Source organism: Hylaeus anthracinus, unplaced genomic scaffold (assembly GCF_026225885.1).
Source record: "Hylaeus anthracinus isolate JK02 unplaced genomic scaffold, UHH_iyHylAnth1.0_haploid 12001, whole genome shotgun sequence".
NCBI classification, from domain to species: domain Eukaryota; kingdom Metazoa; phylum Arthropoda; class Insecta; order Hymenoptera; family Colletidae; genus Hylaeus; species Hylaeus anthracinus.
Genome location: NW_026534348.1, coordinates 5,928,287 through 5,948,251, shown reverse-complemented (window position 1 = coordinate 5,948,251; position 19,965 = coordinate 5,928,287). Strand labels below are relative to the sequence as shown.

Sequence of the window (19,965 nt, the reverse complement as noted above, 5' to 3'; positions counted from 1 at the left end):
GGGGGTTGTTCGGCGTACCACCCTCGTATCTCTCACGCTTCGCGGGTATTTCTATGGTAGGGAGACGCCCGTCTAATTTCCTGTCCTGAATTTCGAACGAGCAGGAATTTGCACCCTTGAGTTCACATCAACGCGACGATGGAAGAGCGAAGAGGCGAGAGAAAACTAGGGAGGAGCGAGGAAGGGGCGGTTTGCTACAGTGGCGCGATTGCTCTTCCTTTCTCTGTTACGAATATCAATTCTTTAATCGTTGAGATTATTTTACCTGTTTGTGTTTGTTAATTTGCTATGGTGTGTGGGTACGCCACTGGCACGACGGAAATTGGCTCGTTTGTACAGCGGCCATGGAACGGGGTTGAATGCGCAAAATCGCGCGCGAGGTTCTCTTCTGGAGCGTCATTTTTCGATACCACCCATTTTTCCGGTACGTTCTCTTTTTCGGTTCAGCTTTTTCCGTTCGTTCGTCCCGTTTTCCTCGTTTTGCGATCCTTTCCAGGCGGATCCGGGCCCGATGAAACCGTGCTTTTCAATTCGGACGCGAGCGTGCGCGGACGTTTAGTGATCGACTGTCTTTATCGAGCTCGATTTTGATTCACGCGGACAGCGGGAACGCCGGGACGCGCGTTTTATCTCGAATCCAACCCCGCTGAAAGAGACTCGAACCGGAGCCACCTTTCCCCTGGATGCCGGTTATTTATTTACCCCGTCGAGCGTCGAGCGCGGAAGAGAAACGACGACGACGGAGCCGATTAATTTCCTGCGGAACCGGGCGAAAACAACGCCGAAGACAACGAACGGACGAACGGAATTCGTCGCGCGATGCCGAAACAGGGATTTTAGAAGAGACGCGGAGAATATCCGGTAAAAGTCGTTCATTGTGCCGCTCTCGGCTAGCTCGAGCGTGACGGAGCGCGAGATCCTCTCCTTGAACCAGTCCGGACAAAGCCATTATACGCGGGATCCTATTATGCGATTGTTATGAATTTCCTATTAATAATAAATAAACAAACATAATGGGAGGCCGTCGCGGTGCGTTAGTCAGCGGAACGCATCTGGTTCCATCAGGGACGGGGGTTGCTCGACACCCTGCGTCCTCTCGACGGATTTAAGCGCCGAGTGCGGCTTCTCTCGCGCGCGATTGGACGCGTACAAGACGCGCCGCCACGGTATTGGCCTATGCTCGAACAATGATCGGTTACAAATCATCCCCTTTTATACCACGAGTGGCCAAGTACGCGTGACGATTCATTCTTCCCTCTCACGCTCTCTTTCTCTCTTGCGGATGCTCCATAGAGAGTAAATTCGATTCGCTATGTCGAACTCTGATCGTTTTACGATCGACCATGGCGATATGCGAACAGAAGAGACCCGGCGAAAGATTCGGGCAAATTGAAATTTATCATCCCTCCTTTTAGGCGTCCTTGTTCTCCGCGCGTCGCTCGAAATTTCGTTCTTATTTCAATTTCTGAATCTTTCACCAAAGAAAAGTTGATGTTCCTTTGAGCGCAACCGCCTAATAATTCGACCAGCAACTTTTCGAACGTGGCGAGTCGCACAACGCGCAGATAAGGGAGCAATCTTGCGGGAGGACAAACAGCCCGGTTAGGGAAACAAATTTCAACCTTCCGGAGGGAGAGGAAAAGGTAGAAACGTTAAAGTCGCAAAGTCAAGTTTACGCGGAGCAGGTAGAGCGGCGGTTTTTGGACAGCTCGGCCGGCAACCCGTCGCGCATCTCGTCCTAATCCTGTTTGCGGGATGAGCAAACCGTTGCAGCCTGTGTTTGATTACTTTAGAATTTCCCAAGGTTCGCGAGAGCTGGTACGCTTCCTTCGGGGTTTCGTGTCGGATAACTCTCTCGTATGTACGCCCACCGTAAATCCTCTTTGCACTTCTGGCTTCGTCAATGGAGCCCAAAACTATCGAAATCCGTTGACGCGCCCTACGGCGTCGCGTTTGTCCCTGGTGAAATCTCTCGCGATACAGACTCCGAAAATCGCAGAGTATCGTACACGCGCGAACACGTCGATTTTCCCGATCGCGCAATCTGTCTCGGTTCCCGATAGCGTGCTAGCAAGCGAAAACGAAAAGAGGTGGTGCAGGTTGGTCACCTGCGGAAAGTCCGGCTTTGGCCGCTTGCTGCTGGTACCTTCCTCGACAAAAGGTCCGGTATTTAAGATTCTATTGTACCTTTTAAACGGTCGGCATTATTTCGTTAAACTGAAGGCGTGGTGCGAATTTCGGACTGCGCGACCCCCTAGAGACATCTGGATAAAGGAGCTAAAGCTGCAGGACGCTCGATGGACGTCCCCACGGCACTTGGTACCGACGCTCTGTGCGCGTCGAGGACGATTCATCGTCGACAGCTACCAAATCCATCGACTCGGCTCTCCGAATCTCTGCCAATAGCAAGAGTAGACCGCGGAGTCGATTCCAAAACGGCTACTTTGCGTCGAAACGAGATGAGTGTCTCATCGATGGTGTAGCTAGGGGAGTCGTTCTACCATGAAACGCCAAACTAAACGGCGCTTCGAGGCCCAAATACAAGACCCGGCTCCTCTCGAGATTGCCACTCCGCGCCCTACACACGTTTACCGAGTCCTGGTGCACGCACACGGAAACACGCATGCGCGCACCCCGACGTACACGAACAAGCGGAAACGCGTGTATTTATTCCAGTCCACGTAGGAAAGCGCAAAAAGGGCATAATGGACCCCGTAGCCAGATAGGTGTATATAATGAGGTTAGCAGAGGGGTGGAGTAAGGGAGGCTAGCGAAGCGGGGTGGATGTCGTTGTGATACGATAGAGAGAGAAACATAGAGAGTTCGAAAGAGAGAGAGGGAGGCGACGGGAGACATGGTTGGGAGGGAAGAGGGGATCGTTCCCCTTCGGCCGGGACGCATCTGCCCCATTATGCTGCCCCGGGGCACTCCCGAGACCATTAATCCTCGCTAAACGACAGCCATTTTGTACCTAAACTGGATTGCCGACTCACTAACTGGTTTTGAGGACGCTTAATAGACTACTCGGCGCTCCTATTATGGCGATCGCGCATCCGCGCTATATTTCGGTGTCGTTTATTCCCTGCTAATGTGCAAACGGCTTTGAGAATGTCCCGAGAGGAGGTAGCTCCTCATCGAAGAGAACGAGACGAAAAACGATGCGTTCCTCCGGTCGTTCGATGCGACGACGACCCTTGGATCATTTCGGAGATCGTGCGTTTCGGGTACACGAGGCGGTGTAACGATGACGACGACTTCTAACCAAGGACACCCCATGGGTTTCTTGTCGTGCAGTTGTAACAAGATTTTGGTTAATCGGCTTGACTCCCGAGGCTGCGACCGGAAAATCTTCTCCTCGCTCTACCAGGTATTCCCTAGGGACGCTGGTGGGGCTGCTGTCACTCCGGGACTATCGCCACCAACCTGCCAATCGGATTAGTTTAATCCTAAAATATTGTTCGTCTGGTGTACAACAACATCGCGAAAATCCGTCGACCCGATAGACTGAAGCTCTTTGGTCCCCTGTTTAGTTTCTTTTGCTTCCATCGAGTAGGTATCCAATTTTCATCTATCGCCTACGATTCAAACCTTTTTCCAGGCGAAAGCTGCTCGCGACAGCACCCACAAGGCGATATCTCGACAACATCGTTATCCCGTCAAACCTCCAGACACTCGGTCCATGGACGTAGAGAGGAGCAGCGGTCTTGTACGCGCAGCCACGCTCGCGAGCGCGCACACAACCACAGACGCAACGGAGGATTGCCAATCAATTCGCGCATCGCGCCCGGGAATTAGACAATTAGGAGTCGTCACGTTCCCCGAGCAGTTGCCTCGTCGCGTCGTCCCGTTCCCCGCTTCGTCGTTCCGCTTCACCCCCTTCAACCGACCTTCCCCCACCTTGATAAGTGGCGTTCCATCCCCGCGCGCGCGCACCGAATTCGAAGCGCCACCGCTTCAAGTCGGCAGTGCCATCTGGCAGAAGCCCGACGCGCGAAACCGAGTTAGGTTTCGAGATGGAAGGAGAGAGGATTCAAACGCGCGGAATGGTTCCCATTGGCGGTGTCAGGCTGCTAGGTACACGCCTCCTCCCGAGGGGTCTGGGTTAGGTCTGTGGTGTGACTGGAGTGGTCCGCATTGGCCGAGGACACGACACGGTACCGGTTCCACGGGTTCCGCGGGGGCGGCGCGCGAGCATCGGCGGCGAGCACCGCGACGCCGGCCGCCACCGAGAAGAGAGAGAACGCCTCGGCAGGCCTCTCCGCAGTCGAGCTGGTAATCAGTGTCGTTTCCGCGGCAGCAGTGGCCACCACGCGGCAGATTACGCAGATTACGACGCTACACCCCCCGCGTATCCGACGCCGACGGTTGTGATGCGGTTGTGACAGTGTTGGGGAACGGTACGCGAGCTTCGACTATTCTATTCGGACAGATAATCGCCGGAACTTCGGCTTCTATTTCCTCGTAAACGAACAGGCTCGGAGATGATGAGCCGCAAACTTTCCGAGGGACCAACACTTTGACGCGGGACAACCCTCCATTTCGATCGAGACGAACGTTGGACTCGCTTCGTCTCTGTCCCGATATTCGTTGCTCGGAGTATCGCGGTCGATACGATTCGTCGTCGTTGACACGGAATAAATTCCAAAAATGGAGCCGACGGTGTGACGACGTCGTAGGCTTCGACCCTGGCTCGAGACAACTGACAAACGAACGAAGACCTGGCGCAAAGGTGGATGTCCGAAGAGAAAAGACATTCGATCCCCTGGTAACGAAGCAGGAAGATCTTGGCGTGCATAGAGGGTTGCGATTATCGAGATCGAAATAATGAGTGCCTGACATAAGAGACCACAAGGAGTAGGGACAGTCATGCTGATCTCGTAAAGAAACTGATTTGTCTTTAATGGGGGGATCCGCTCGTGCCGGCTCGGTCGGTCCGCGGCGATGCAGCGGATTCCGAGAATAACGGGCTCTGGAATCAGCCGGGATGGCAGTCCGTGAACATTCGCGCTGATACTGCGGCGCAACCGATTACAACACGATAGACAGCGATCCAAGATCCGCTGTTGCGATGACAGTTCTCTGCCGCTGGTTGTCCCGTTGATGTTTAATAGTTTGCGTCGATACGAACCAAGCAGCGGACAACCGATACAAATAGAGGACGATGACCGCATCGCGGTCGATCGATGTCGTTGTAAACGAGGCCCTCAAACAATCGTACCGGAACTAAACAATCGTGTCGAGCGAGCGTAAAGTGTAAATAACGATGCGTGCAAAGTGAACACCAGGTGAAATCTTGCTTTGTACATAAAGGCTGAGACAATTGTACTCCAAATCATCCCTTAAACTCGAACCGTCTAACGAACCGTCTAGCAAACTCGGTCGAATCCAAGGTCCGAGGCTCCGCGAAACGCTGACTCTCTCGTCGTGCGTTCGTCGGTCAAACGTCGAAGGAAAAAAGTGAAACGGTATGAGCGGCAGCGAGGGCGTGGTGACGAGCCAGGGTACCGGGAGCGATCGGCTGTGCGAAGACGTCGATATGGCAACTCCGACGTCAGCCGCTTCGAACCTGAAACCGCGAAGCGGTAAAATCAGCTTCAGCGTCGACTCCCTGCTGAGCGACATGAAGAAGACAGCCGTTACCGGCGGAGCGTTCGCTAGACGAGAGAGCGAAGACCGAATGGAGTCCGAAAAGAATCTGGATATGGAGGTTAGGTACCGCGAACTAATGATGGAGCAACAGAGACTTCAGAGCAGAGAGCTGCTAGCGAGACTCAGTCCCCACGGGCTCGCGTTTACCAATCATCATCATCACCCTCCGAGTCGGTTGGAACAGGATCACCCATCGGCGGGGCGGCAAGAGATTCTCACGGTGAAGGATTTTTCTAGAACGACTAGCCACGACAAATCTTCGTCTCCCATTAGGATAGACCAGGAAGTTCAGAGGGATCGGGACGATCGACGATTGTCCGGCGGTTCCCCAGGCAACAGGATCGCCGAGTCTATGATCCAGAGGGAACGCGGTCAAGAGGAGGACGAGAGGATCGACAGGATCGGGAATCCTCGATCCGTGTCGCCGGTCAGTAGACGAGAGATCATGGACGATAGAAGCGACTCCGAGGCGAATCGATCCCTCGAGGGCGATAGAGCCGATCATTTGGACCTCGAGGATCAAGAGATCAGAAGCGTGGGTCAGTCCGAGGATCTGAATGTGATGGACTCGGACTGCGAGCTCGAAAGGGACCTCGACAGTAGCCAGGAGAAGGAGGAGAAGTCGAGTCCTGTAGTGCCTCAGCCGATTCATCCTGGGGTTCAAAGGCCCTCTCAGGGACCCCCTTACCTCACTGGGGCACCCGGTGCTCCTGGCTGGAATCCCGCGGGATTTCCGCATTCACTCGCGGGGTTCGCGTGGCTACCCCCACCCCCGCACCCACACAACCCTCATGGACATCTTTATACACCGCACGGAGGACCCACCAGTCCAAACGGTAAGCACGACGTCGATCCTTCCGATCTTTATCCGCTGTGATCTTCATCCTTGCGACTATTACGATCGTACTCGTTTCTCCAAACTACTAGACCTGAAATTTGACTAGAAAAAGGGAGATCAAATACAGAAGTCTCTCTATCCGAGAGAGACGGAGAGAAACTTGAAATTGATCGTAAGATCGTTTGGTACCGGCGGAAGATGCGAGTGGTTATTATAAACCAGGCGATGAAAACGTTATCGCTCGTCTCGTATCTGGCGCCCGGCTCACGGTCCTAATTGCACGCACGATTTTACAGTTCAATTGATCCTTGCGCGGCGATTATTCGCGATAAAGTTCCCCTTTTATGCTAGTAGAGCGTGCTTAATCTTTGGATATGAAAAACTCGGAGCGTGATGTTCGTAGCACGCGGAGACGAAATAGAAGCTTGCTAAATAACGAGTGGTCGAGTAGATTATGGAACGCGTACGTGCACAAAGAACGTACAAAATGGAAACCGGTTCGCGTAAACGGTTTGAAATTCAACCCAGCCGTAGAAAGGAGCATCGATTCAAGCGGCGAGCAGTTCGCCCGCGCGGACCATTATTCTTCCGCATCAAAGCCATCGCGATATTAGCTCGCGAGAATATTAGCCGAGCGTTGGGTACGCTACTTATCAAGCCGATTTACGGGTCGGCGTAACTAACTCGCCTCCGTGAATCGTTATTCTCGTTTCCTTTTCACCTATCGGCGAGGATTTCTCGGCCGGCCGGCTTACAATGTTGATGATTAGGAGGACTACGCCGACTTCTGGCGCAGCTCGCACGACATTCGTAACACGCAGCCCCATAACGCTCGATATTAGTGTCGCCGGTCACGCGAGAAGTCGGTTATTATCGGAATTACGCGTTAAAGTATTCGGGCGTGCTCCACTCTGCCGGGTCGTGTGTAATCGAAGCATGGAACTCGGAAGTTGTTAAGACGGAAAAGCCTTTCCTCTTCTCTTCGAACAGAGTTACCTCTGTTCGTAGTTTCTCGTCGACAAGTATCGCGAGTATGGGGAGCCTCGTTGCTGACAAGAGTTTCACCGCGTTCGCGTAAGGCATCTTTGCTCGCAATTCAAGCTACCCTTCAGCCCTATCGGCCACCGATCTCGAGATCTCCGTTGGCGTTCTTAATTTCGTTCCACAAACGTCAAACGGAACTCCGTTCGCAGAGTTCCGTTCTTCGCTATCCACCGAGACGAGCACCGATCGAACCGATCGACCTCTCTCGATCGCTCGAGGCCGCGTATCTAGGCTATTAGAGCACGCGATCCTGCGTTTCCTGGCTTAACGCTAAACGATGATTTTTATCGCTCGTTAGGAGGACGGATTCTGTCGTAATAAAACTCTTATTCCGATCGCGATGAAAAAACGAGCATTGTAGCCTATCGGCCAAGACGAAGTGCTTCGGAGGTTCGCGAAACGAAGTGAAACGATGTTGCGAGATTATTCCACGTCTCTCTCGAGGATCTTATATTCGATCAATTACCCCTAACGACACGATCGGTCGTACGAGTCGGTTTGAAGGGGGAAAAAAAAGGACAATCGAATAGTTGGAAACGATCGAAGAACGTGGCTCGAATCGATCAAAGATCGACGCGAATGGCTTTTGTTTCTCGTCGAGTTAGAGCGTCGGGTGCGTCAGCGGCGCGAAATGATCGGTCGATTGAACGTGCCGGCTACCGGTTTCGATTCACGAATCGTTCCAGCCACGGAAACGCGCCGCTGGCGTGGCCACCTTGTGCCTCGAGCCCAGCATCCACGCCTGTTAGACTTAATTGACGATTTTACCTTAACGTCGGCCGGTTTGTACCAGCCTCTTATAAGATACTTCTCCTCGACTCCCGCTTTCGTCTCTTTCTCGTGACACGTATACACCTGGGGGGCCAATTAAAATTTTTACCCCGGTATAAGCGACCGTTTACGTCTACCGGGGGAACGATGAGTTTTCCTCTCGATAAACGATTCGCGTGGACCCGCGTACCCCGACGCAACGTTCCTCCGAAATCCAAAGGTTTCCTCGGCTCGAAAGAAACGGTAGCAGCGAAGCGCGGTACTCGAGGTTTCAGCGGACGAAATTACGAGCGGCGCGTAATGAGAAACTCGCACCGTTTCCAAGAAAGAAATCTCCAAGACCATTACGGGAGCGTTTACGGCGCGTAGAAAAGTCGAGGAAGGAGCGAACGGCTGGGTAGAAACTTCTCTCCCGTGTTTCCAGCGAGTCCGTTGCTGGATGAAGAGGTGAAAGGGGTGGAGCACGGGGAGGCTTCGTACACGAACTCGTGCATGATAGAGTCATACATAACTCCGAGCATCCATAATGCATTCAAGCCGGGGTAAAAACTGCCCTTGTTAGGTACGCCCTGGCACACCCAGCTTCCTGACCAACGTCATCCACTCAGCGTTTTTGCGGATGATAACGACAAACCGCTCGCCTCTGTCTCCTCTGTCGTTACTCCTCTCTAGCGGTGATACGTTCTGCTTTTCTTCCCTTGGTACCACTGCTCCCCATCCTACTGTTTTTCGTTCCCGGAGCGCGAGACCAATTACCCGCGTCTCTCGACTAGGGTTGAAACCTCGTCCGTTATGAATTTTATTCCCGCTGGTTAACGCAATCGTCCCCGAAGCACGTTTCTTCGCTGTTTCCCTGGATGGACGCTGATTAGACAGCCTTCGAGTCGACCAACTTTTTCCACAGGTATGTACATCGCGTTTGCGGCTGTAATAACCACGTTGATTTTGGTGTTCCTTCGTCAACGTTAACCTTTCCACGGTTTACCAACGAAATATGGCAATTAACGCAATCCATCCATCAACGCGTTGAAACTCTATCGCGCGAGTAATCGGACTTTACGGTATTCCGAGGAACGTGACACCTATTATCCGTAGCCAGGTATGCGTAAGATAAAATATTTGCAAAGTTAAATACCGCCGTTGGCGATACTCGAGCCAAGTTTCCATTGCGGCAGGAGCACGCTTTATCGTTAATACCGGTTGCAGGTAATTTCGAGAGATCCTGAATCGAAAAATTTAGCGTACCTTCCCCGAAGTTGCGCGACGGCGATCATCGGTAAAAAATTAGACAGTGAAAACCTCATTAGTCGTGGGGGTAGCGTTTATCGGGGAGGTGAGGGGATACGATACGAGGCTCGTCCAGCCGATAGATAATCCGGAGGCCCGCTGCCAGGCGGTGGCTTTCGAAAATTATGAATACGGAGGTCATTTATAACGCTCGAGCGCCACCGTCGGCCGGCACGCATTTATCTGTCGGCCTCCGCGACCAGCAATGAATTAACGACGCCCGTCCCGCGTCCAATGACGTTCCACAAAATATTTGGAACGATTCATCATTCTCGGCCAACGTAATTATCGTCCATGGGGTGTTCCACCGGCGAACCGTCCGTCGTTCGCGGTTGGACACAGTTTTTCCGGAAGGTCCAGCGAGACAATTCACCCCCTCGACGCGTTAATTGCCGTGAAACGAGTTTCTCCTTCTTGTTTATCGACGATCAACGCCGACGATTCCGACGAAACTGAGCTTCTCCAAGGGTTGTCATCGTGTACTCGTTTCAATTACGCTTATGGGATTATATTATGGGATAAATACCATCGGTACAGCTGCGAATCTCGCAGAAGCGAGATGAACGTTATTGGGACGTCGCGTCATGGATGATAATGTAGCATTGCAGGGATTCCGGGGAAAATGATGGATGGTAGAAAATTGCAACGCTCCTGGAAAGGTTTCTAACGCGAATTGGTTTACGGGAAGCTTTAAAAATATCGTTACCCGATGAAGTTTATACCGAAGGAAGTCGACAGAAGTTGTGCTTCTTCTACATGGACTCGAGCGATCTGCGTTCGACTCGATTTTTCCTGTTAATTATCCGACACGTTAGTCTCACCTCCACGCAATTATTAACGAGTTAATTAGACGCGTTTCTAAAACACGTTGAAGTATGCGTTTCCTCCGTGAGGATGCTCAAGTTCTCGGCGAAACGACGCCGGAATATTCGACAAAGAGGCCGAACAATGCGATCGCGCGCCTAATACGGTCGACCTCGTTAGCCAGGCGCAACAATAATCGTGCGTCTACGAGCGTATGGTAATTAACAGAAATTAATTAGCAACTGAGAGGTACGTATCGATCGTCGGAGTCGGTGATACGTGGAGACGCGTTCATTGTGGGGTCTGTATATTTTCTCTTTCGGGCCTCAAGATGTGTTTCTCCTAGCGAGAGGTGACGAAGTACGAACGTCTTTATACGGACGCGAATAAATACCGAAATCTGACTTTTAACGCTCGTTCACGCGTTAAAATATTTTAATGCGTTACCGTTCGCTTACATTTACAAAATATCGCCGACAGACGCGTAAATTCGTTAAAAGATGGACGAAGGGAAATCACGAAGGAAAGGATCGTCGTATAGTATGCCCGAGGACGACAAGTATAAATTATAATCAGCTGTAATTGAGTGTAGAAAGTGCGGAAATTTGAAATTACCCGAGTAACGAGGTATGACTTAATAAACGCATGAACATTTTAATGAAGCCGTTCGACGTCCATCCCCGTCGTAAACCAGAGGCGCAAACCACAGGATATCTTTGCCCGTCGTCATCGATCGAGCCAGTCAATCAACGACGGCGCTAGAATATCGCGAGGAACGTACATATATATATATATATATATATATATATATATATATAGTACATACGCGTGTATACGTATCAATCGTAAATCATGCGAACATTTAATTAGCAGGAATTAATTGGCGTTCATAAGAAACATATTGAACCGGGGCTGGTCATTAGTAAGATACGCGACTGGCCGCGATACGCGAATTGTCAGCGCGATAGCGCGAGAGCAAAAGACGAAACCCGTTTCATCAGCGACTATTTTACTCGGCGAGGAATTTATTACCCCCACGGAGCAACTTCATTGGGAATTCATTACGCTTTTCCCCGGTTCGATACACTTGGTATCTCACGGCTCTCGCCGATACAAATGAATTACGACAAATAAGCAATTAATAATGAAAATTTCTATACGACCTCGCAATAGCAATTATCAGCGGGACTAAGAAAAAAGAACGAAAAAGCACGCGAGATTTCGCGAAACGTTATCGGTCCTCGTCGAAATATTTCTACGGAACGGTTCCCATTCCAACGTTAATTAACGATCCGGCCGTCTCGATTTTACGGATACGTGATTTTGCTCGATCTTACAGCGGCCGCGACTAATTGCTTTCTCCTATCGTTCACTGTCCGGATTACCGTGAAAACTCCAGCGATTCCAGTTCCCCGCCTTATCGGTGGCGCGCTTTACTTCTCTCCGAATTTTATAATATATTCCGGATGTTACGCGCTACCTGATACCGAACCTGGTAACGAGCTTTTCATCCGGTATCGATTTCCAAAACCTAGATGTTCGCACCTCTTTAAACATCTACCTACCATCTACGGCAAGAGATCTCCAACGTGTTTAACTGTATACCAAAATTTCACTGCCACGTCTACTGCTGTTATTCGTTGCAAGAACGCGATCGAGACTACTCAAACCGCGCCGTACTCCATATCCAGACACCGCAAACGTACCGAGCACCCACAGGTTCAGACTTCCGTGTATCCCCGTTGGTTCGCCTCGAACAATGCTTCGATCGAACGAATACGAAAGAGAGCAAAAGTTCCGGCGGATTCGAGACAGCGGCCGACCGCAGGTGCTTTGTCCACGCGCTACGCGGAAAGTCACGGGGCGCAAGATATATTTCCTCGGGGATCCCACCGAGCGTTTAATTAGCAGAAATTAATTAGCGTCTAAGAGGAACATATTGATCGGTTATGTGAGCGGACTAGCCGACTAGCCGGCTCGATGCCAGCGAAACGGGGAACGCCGATCAGAATGGAAGACGTAATACCGATGTCGCGACAGATCCGCTCGACAATGCCGCCGGCCCGTTCCCTTTTTTTGTCCTACGGCCGATCGTTAATTAGCGCGTGGAATTCGCCGTTGCCCCGCGGTTGCCGCGAAATCGTCATCCTTTCGACTCTCCCGGCACCGGCGTGCTTTTTGCACCGGCCAGTCGAAGCGAAATCCTCTTCGAGTACTCTACCGATTCTTCCTTAATACACCGATCGACGATTAACCATCCTCGACCGATCGATCATCCCCTTTTTTCCCTCGAGCAGCCATCCCGTCGACCACGATACACCGAATTTTCGTCCCTTTTCTTTTCGCCGCAATTCCAATTACTCCGAAACGCGACGCCAAAACTGACGTCGTAAAAATTAATCGACGGACACTAACGGAAATTCCAAAATACTCATTGCCGCGCTAAGGAGGGAAACAGTTTGAAAAGCATATCGAGTTAGGATAAACGTAAAGCCACCCGATGCAATCGCGGTGACTCGCCGTTCAACCGCAGAGTGTGTACAATTGTTCTGTTTATTGCAAGCGCAAACATTCAAACACGCAAAGTAGCGTTTTCTATGCAACGATCTTGTCACTTGGAGAAAATTTATTCCGAACTTCTACTTCGTTCGGAAGGTCGAGGTTAGCTTTTACCCTTTGGAACCGATCCGCGTACAGAAAATATGTACAACGAGAAGATAAACGGGAGTCTACGAATCACTTTTAAAATATGATCGAACAAAAACGGCGTATTCGCGTGGATCGGCCTGACGTAAATGTCTGATTTCGAGTCGAAGCCTGTTTGTCGCGACGTGGTCGCAGTTGTTGGAAAAAAAAGGAACATCTCCGGTCGGAGAAGAGAAAACTCGGCTAATTGCGCGCGTACGAGTCAATCACCGAGCATCGACACGACGATAATTATCGTTGCGAATGAAACGGACGCGTAACCAGGGACAATTTATTTTTTACGAATCAATTTCACCGCTTGTTGCCGACCAATTGGAAACCGTTCGTTCGCAAACGGTCGCTGTCGATACACGAACGGACTGTATAAATTGGGGATCAACGACGCTGATTGCTTGAGAAACGCGCGCGCGCGCGCGCGCCCTCGATCGACGACCGAGTAATTTATGTAGACACCGACGCGGAGCCTGATCGTTAACGCGAAACAAGACTGAATTTTCGCGTGTGATCGCGTTTTTCGACGAGTAATCGAGTTTCTTGCGCGCCATGAAAGTAATCGTTGTCCCGCAGGTGGCTCGTACCGTTTACGAACGAATTTGTTTGAAAATCGCGTCGACGGCCTATAATTGTCTCCACTTTGAATTACAAATTTTTAGAACTATCGTTTTCGAATCGTTCATCCAAAGGTAAAAGAGTTTCGAAACGGAGGAACGTAGGCATCGAACGGTACGCGAGGCAACAGTAATTATCGTGATCAGTGGAAGATGGCGAAGGGAAAGTCTGTCGAAAATTCCTAGAGAGAAGAGCGCGTTTTCGATCGATCCGTTCGTCCCGCATTAATTAATGCTCGCTGGTGGACGTTATCGCGGGCTCGCAGATAATCATTATGCAATGCGTGCACGGAAATAACGAGCCGATAATTTTGCACCATTCGAACAAATCTGCGCAAACATGATTAATATTACAAAGCTCGTAGCGTTATCGGATATTCTGAGGATGGTTCATTTGTATCGGTGCTTGTGACGTAATTAACGATTACAAATCCAAAAGAAACGAGCCAATTATCGATTCGATTTGACACCTATATCGAAATAAATCTGCGAATACTTTTATCGGGCCCAGACGCGATACGCGACAAAAAAGAAAACCCTCCCCTCTCTCTCCTTCTCTCAAACTGTGGCGACGTCGATGATTTATCAATCGACGATAGTTGGGCAATTATCGCGCGAGTTATAGCAGCGCGGAGAAAATATTCTTCGGGTTGACGGGCGATATCTTAATTCACCTTCGCAACGTAATCGACCGTATTAATTATTCCAGTTGTACATTGCTTAATCGTGTACCGCCAACTTTTTGGCCGATCGAGAACATATTCCCTCGCGCGACGCGGTCGAACGATACGAATGATTACGTTGTTACTGTCAAACGCACTCCATGGAATTGACGGCAGCGCGTTGGTAGCGAATACTTGTGTCTTAACGTGCCGTATTTTATTTCGTCGTCTCGACAATTAGCCAAACATTCTCTTTCCTTTTCAGCGCGGAAACGTTAGCGTAGCCTGTCTTAGCTCCGAATTCTCGTTACATCGAATTCATCTCGATCGATTCGTCATCTTTCGAAGGCCGGCTCGACTTGATCCAACTTGCCACGAGACTTTCTAACCCGTTAGACTCTTTTACCTCCGACGATCCATCTACTTGGTGGTTTGCGTCTGATCCATAGATTTTTGAATTGATTTCAGGCGATTTGAGGCTACCGGGTCCAGGACCAGGACCGGTCAGGTGCACCCTGAGGAAGCACAAGCCGAATCGCAAGCCGAGGACACCGTTCACCACGCAACAGCTGCTCTCCCTCGAGAAAAAGTTTCGCGAAAAGCAGTACCTGACCATCGCCGAAAGAGCGGAGTTTTCGTCCTCCCTTCACCTCACGGAAACGCAGGTGAGACTCGCCACGAGCGGCCATTAAGCTCCGAACCAATTACGGATAACGATCAACCGCCAAAGAATCGTTTCTTTCGCGTCTCCCATACACCTAGGTATTCGGTCAAGACCCACCGTAGGTTACACCTACGATTCAATCATTTTTGCAATCGAGCCCTCCTCTTTCATTTCGTTGCAATTGCTCGTCGAGACGCAGCCGAAACGAGCAAATTCCCGTCTGCCTTTCGCATCGTAATTAGACACCCTTCCACGAAGCGGTTCGCAATTAACATGATTGACGTTAATTAAATTGAACCATACGAAACGGTATTATACTTAATTTTTGTATCAGTCGAAATGATCTGCGCTCATTTGGCGTGGCGTTCTGCCAATGCCGCCACAAGAAGTTCCCAAACACCGCCTTCGCGTCCACGTAACGAATGTTTGCCCAAGTGCACGATTGTATCTATATATGTTTAAATAAAATTAATACAGTTTTACGAAAAAGTAGACTAAATAAGGTATCGCGACAAATGAAATTCGTTCGAAAGATCTCGCCTATACGACGTCTGACTCGTAAAGGGAAGACAGACTGTCGCGCCGGAGTCGGTTGTCTGATTACAAGCGGCTGGATCTACTTCTAGGTTGTACGGAAAGTAAAGTTACTACTGCTGCGCCGGCGACGGTGTATCGCCAATTTAACTTGTAATTCAAACAGGAAATGCTCTTCGACACCTTTTATCGAATGAAAAATTCATTCTGAACGTTGCTGGACATACGTTGTCTCGTGACACGTGTAATAGCCAAAATGACCGTCGCGATGCGGCTATTATCGTGCAGTTAGCGTGTTCAGATACACTTTGCGCATTCATTACAATGCATCAGACGAAATGAAGCTTCGTCGTATTCATTTGCTTAGATAAGCTACCATCGTCCCGCCATCTCCTCGCCTCGTGTCCTCGTCGCCTGTCCGAAACACCCTGGCCCGCCACTCCGAGCTCTCCTCCTTTCATTATTCACTCGCGACGAAGAGGTATGTTCGCGATTTAGGCTACGATATTCGCGCAGTTAGAATGCAATAGGGGTCGTTCGTGGAAATACGCTCTAGTCGATAGTCGAAGATTACACGTCGGCAACGGTTCTCAATCATTTCTTTGTGTACCGTTAATCCCATAACGATTTATGCAATTAACATAGGTTGTGGAACGTCTCGTCCATATCTTTCTCTTAACGCATTTAAATTACCATTATACAAACAAAGATGATTTTGGAATGCGTTACGTTTCTATTCGCGTGCCTGGAAAATTGTACGCGAGCTTCGTACCGCGTTTGTTTGCAACCGTGAAAAACAGGAAGCAGTTGCTGTCGAGAAAAACCACGTAAAATATTACGTTATGTATTTCCTTCGAGAGAACCAGTAACACTTTGATTGCACATTGTCACGCGACGCGAGATTTCTACTTTCTAAGCGACGAGTATCCTCCGATCGCATTACGTACCTACGTGTCCGACATCGTGTCTGATTTATTAAGAAGTTGGCGATTTATATCGTTTTTTGCGATCTGCTTTTTTATTTACCCTCACTCCCGCTACATTATGCCGATTTTAGCGATCAGATTACGGCTCCTTGAACTCGTTACGCGTGCTAAAGGGTGCTTAATGCTAATTCCTCGGAGAGCTGCGTAGCCAGCGGGCATAATAATACCAGCGAGGATAACAACGATATCGTCTTCGGTAAACGCGTATGTCTGTCGATTATATTTCCATAGTCGATTAACGCACCGGGTGAATTTCAAAGGCACGATCGAATCGAGAACTAATTTTCCTATTAAAAGGAAAATATCACCGATTTAAGTTAAGAAAAACAATAAGGAGAAACATAGAGCGGTACGAACGCTGAACGTATCGGGGAATCCAGACCTTACACATGGAGAACATTTGGAAAACATATTACCGTATTTCGTATCAAATTTCTACTATTGCTTTCAGCGTTTGATATTAATACGAACAATTATCTCGGAATCGTGTGGTAACGAGGCTAAAAAAAGTCATTGCGAATGCAACTGTTGCAATTAGTTGCGGTACCAACGCAGCTAAGAGGCGCCAATTAATTCGCTGATTCTCAAACTCGTTAATCGTTCACCGCTCCCGTGTGAACGAGAAATTTTCCGGCAAACGATTTTCAAAAGGGAAATCGTTGCGACGACGAAAGGATCGCGTGCACTCTTCCTCGACTCGGCGATACGTTCGCGCGCGTGTCGTAATTCGGTGGTCGATTCGCGGGTCCCATCTGTCCAAACAGAAAATCGGCCGCCGACTGTGCAAACGCAATTAGTAGGCGAGAGTGTTTACTCTTGGCGGGGCAAACGTTTGAGACGCGTACATATTTTTCTATGCAGTCACTATTGGCAACGAATTCCAGCAGCCACGTTGGATCGCTGCTTTCACCAATTTGAGGCGGCTAATTACGCGCTAAATAGCCGTTCGTGTCCCACCGTGATCGGCTATTTTCTCTGCTCGCTGTTTGCCGATCGCGCGTCCCTCGTTAGATCGTTTACGTACGGCTGATCGATAGCGTAATTATTTAATTACGCTCAGCCTTATTCAACCTCCATGCCCGCCTCCGCTGATCGCTGCCGATTTTCTGCTTCGATACGAGTACCGAGACGATATCGAGCGAGAAGGAATGCATAGAATTACGTACGTAACAACGAGTAATGTTCGAGATACTAATAAATTCTATCACGATCAGGGACGGAACAATGGCGTCTAGTAGTCATCCTCTGACCGATGTTCCATTTGCCGTGTTTCAGGTGAAAATCTGGTTCCAGAACAGGAGAGCGAAAGCGAAGCGACTGCAAGAAGCGGAAATCGAGAAGCTCAGGCTATCCGCGAGGCCGTTGTTGCACCCGAGTTTTGGCTCGGGCCTGATGTTCTCCGGAGTGGGGCCCCCTGGAACACCAGGAGTGCCTCCCTTCATCGCGGCGGCCATGGCTAGGCACACCGCGGCAGCCATGTTCATGGGGCCCCCTGGACACAGACCTTAATAAGGCAGACTCGAGCTGCGCGAGCTCGAGTCGCTCGCATTCTGGCTAGTCTGTCTCCTCGGGACGGAGAAACGCGTCGAGCGATCCGTCTATCGAATTCGGGCTGGTGACCCACGATGATGGTCTTCTCTGGGAACGGTAAACCGAAGACGACTTCTCGGAAGCGACGATGGAATACCGTCTGGCGCGGCTGCAGGCTCGAGGTGAGAGGATTCTGGAGTGGTCGGGTGGACGGCGATGGCTTCGAGGGTTTCGAGAGGGACCGAAGGGACACGAGGATTCTTGCAATTAACCAGAATCGTCGGGACCGTGTCGAACTCGTGTTATCGCGAACGAAAGCTCGATCGAGTTCGTTCGAATACTGACGAGACGAACATGCGACGACGAAAGTGAAAGAGAGTTCAACGACGAGTCCGTGTACGGACAAGAGGATGGAAAGTACGACGAAGGGAGTACCCGAGTTCCTAGAAGCTGGAGCACGAAGATCGAGAGATCCGTTGGATTTGCGTATAACAGCGAATGGGATTTCGAACTCGCGTGACAACGAGAAATATAGAAGAGAGGACGGGAATGTGTATTTTTTAAGGCAACGATCTAGATACGAAACGAAATTAGAACGCCAAAGCATCGAAACCATCGTCGTCGGAATTCTAAACTGATCGGCATTTCCCATTCCGCCTCGTCGTCGAAATCTGACACAGTGCGATAGGCGAGTAAATCATCTTTATTCGTTGTAAAAAAAAAAAAAAAAAAAAAACTTAACGACGAGAAGTTGACTGTGCCGCGCGTGTATGCGAAACGATAAATCGACGATGACTTTTACCGTCGCAATCTTTCGTCGGTCGCGGGGTCTTCCAAAAAAGGAGGCAATTTCGCGTCTCTTCGGTTCCCCACGTTTCGGATCGAAGTCGAAGCACTCGCGAATAACGACGGCTTCGCGGACCTCGGCTGGCCTGAATGGTCGCGCGACAAAGGGCGACGGCATTTAGAAGGCATTTCAAGGCACTGATCTCAAGAGAAAACCGCGAAGCCGATGTACATGTTGTAAATAGACGTCTGACAGCGGGTAGATCGTAAGTGTACGTATGTATATACGCGTGTACAGGACGTTCGATTTCCGAGCAAGAAGCAGCAAATATCTAATCCGCAACGATGGACGAAAACGAGAAAACAAAAAGATAGGATCGAGGCAACGCGATGTTTCGATCGAACCTGCTCTTTTGGCTCGTTTATCTTTGGGAAAATTGATCGATCAGACACACGAGGTGGGACAAATTGACGTAAATAATCGCGAAACATGCCATATCGTCTCGTTAACTTTCTGGTCGCGCATATAAATGAGTGATCGTCTTGAACGATAACATCGTTGCTGGGAAACGAATTTCGCGTGTTTTCGGCAAACTCCGGGGAAAGACGAGATAGCATCGGTTGCTTCTATTTTAATTTGTATATAAGCGCGAGTGTCCTGGATGAAGAGCGATGTAAATTCAGTAGCTACATGTGGCCACGATCGATCGAGGGAAACGGTGGTCCGCAACCACTGAAACTAACGTTGCAAACGCGTCGAGATCCCGAATGTACCTAAGCGCCCTGTATAAATGTAACATGATATAATTTATCCATGGAAGTATACCATAGCGAAATAAAAGTGATTTCAGTATTTACACCCTAACTTGTACAAATTATTGCGTCCAGTGTGGAACGAGAAGGTTCGTTTACGATCAGTCCTACGTAACGAAAACGAGGTGGAACGAAAGGTAAGTCCCGAGTCATCGAACCCGGATTAGTTGATGGACAATAATAGTCGGTCCAAGGATCGAGGGAGAGAAAAAGACTAGGAGTTTCGTTGAACGCAAGAAAACGTATCGCAAAGTCATCGACGGGGAGAGGTGCCGCGGCGGCC

At 49.9% G+C, this 19,965-nt stretch overlaps 1 protein-coding gene across 1 annotated transcript; it reads left to right on the top strand.

Annotated features, from left to right (window-relative positions):
* Positions 1-4,154: 4,154 nt before the first annotated feature.
* On the top strand, positions 4,155-19,757 carry LOC128890554 (uncharacterized). The gene is made up of 3 exons (XM_054149126.1): positions 4,155-6,485; positions 14,838-15,034; positions 17,829-19,757. The coding sequence occupies exons 1-3, from the start codon at positions 5,468-5,470 to the stop codon at positions 18,060-18,062; spliced, it is 1,449 nt and encodes a 482-aa protein (XP_054005101.1). The 5' UTR covers positions 4,155-5,467; the 3' UTR covers positions 18,063-19,757.
* The last annotated feature ends 208 nt before the right edge of the window (positions 19,758-19,965 follow it).

What these genes read in the sequence shown, in the direction of transcription:
- LOC128890554 (XM_054149126.1), top strand. Translation starts at nt 5,468, where the DNA reads ATGAGCGGCAGCGAGGGCGTGGTGACGAGCCAGGGTACCGGGAGCGAT. An exon ending in AGGACCCACCAGTCCAAACG is followed by an intron (nt 6,486 to 14,837) that starts GTAAGCACGACG and finishes AATTGATTTCAG; the next exon opens with GCGATTTGAGGCTACCGGGT. An exon ending in TTCACCTCACGGAAACGCAG is followed by an intron (nt 15,035 to 17,828) that starts GTGAGACTCGCC and finishes GCCGTGTTTCAG; the next exon opens with GTGAAAATCTGGTTCCAGAA.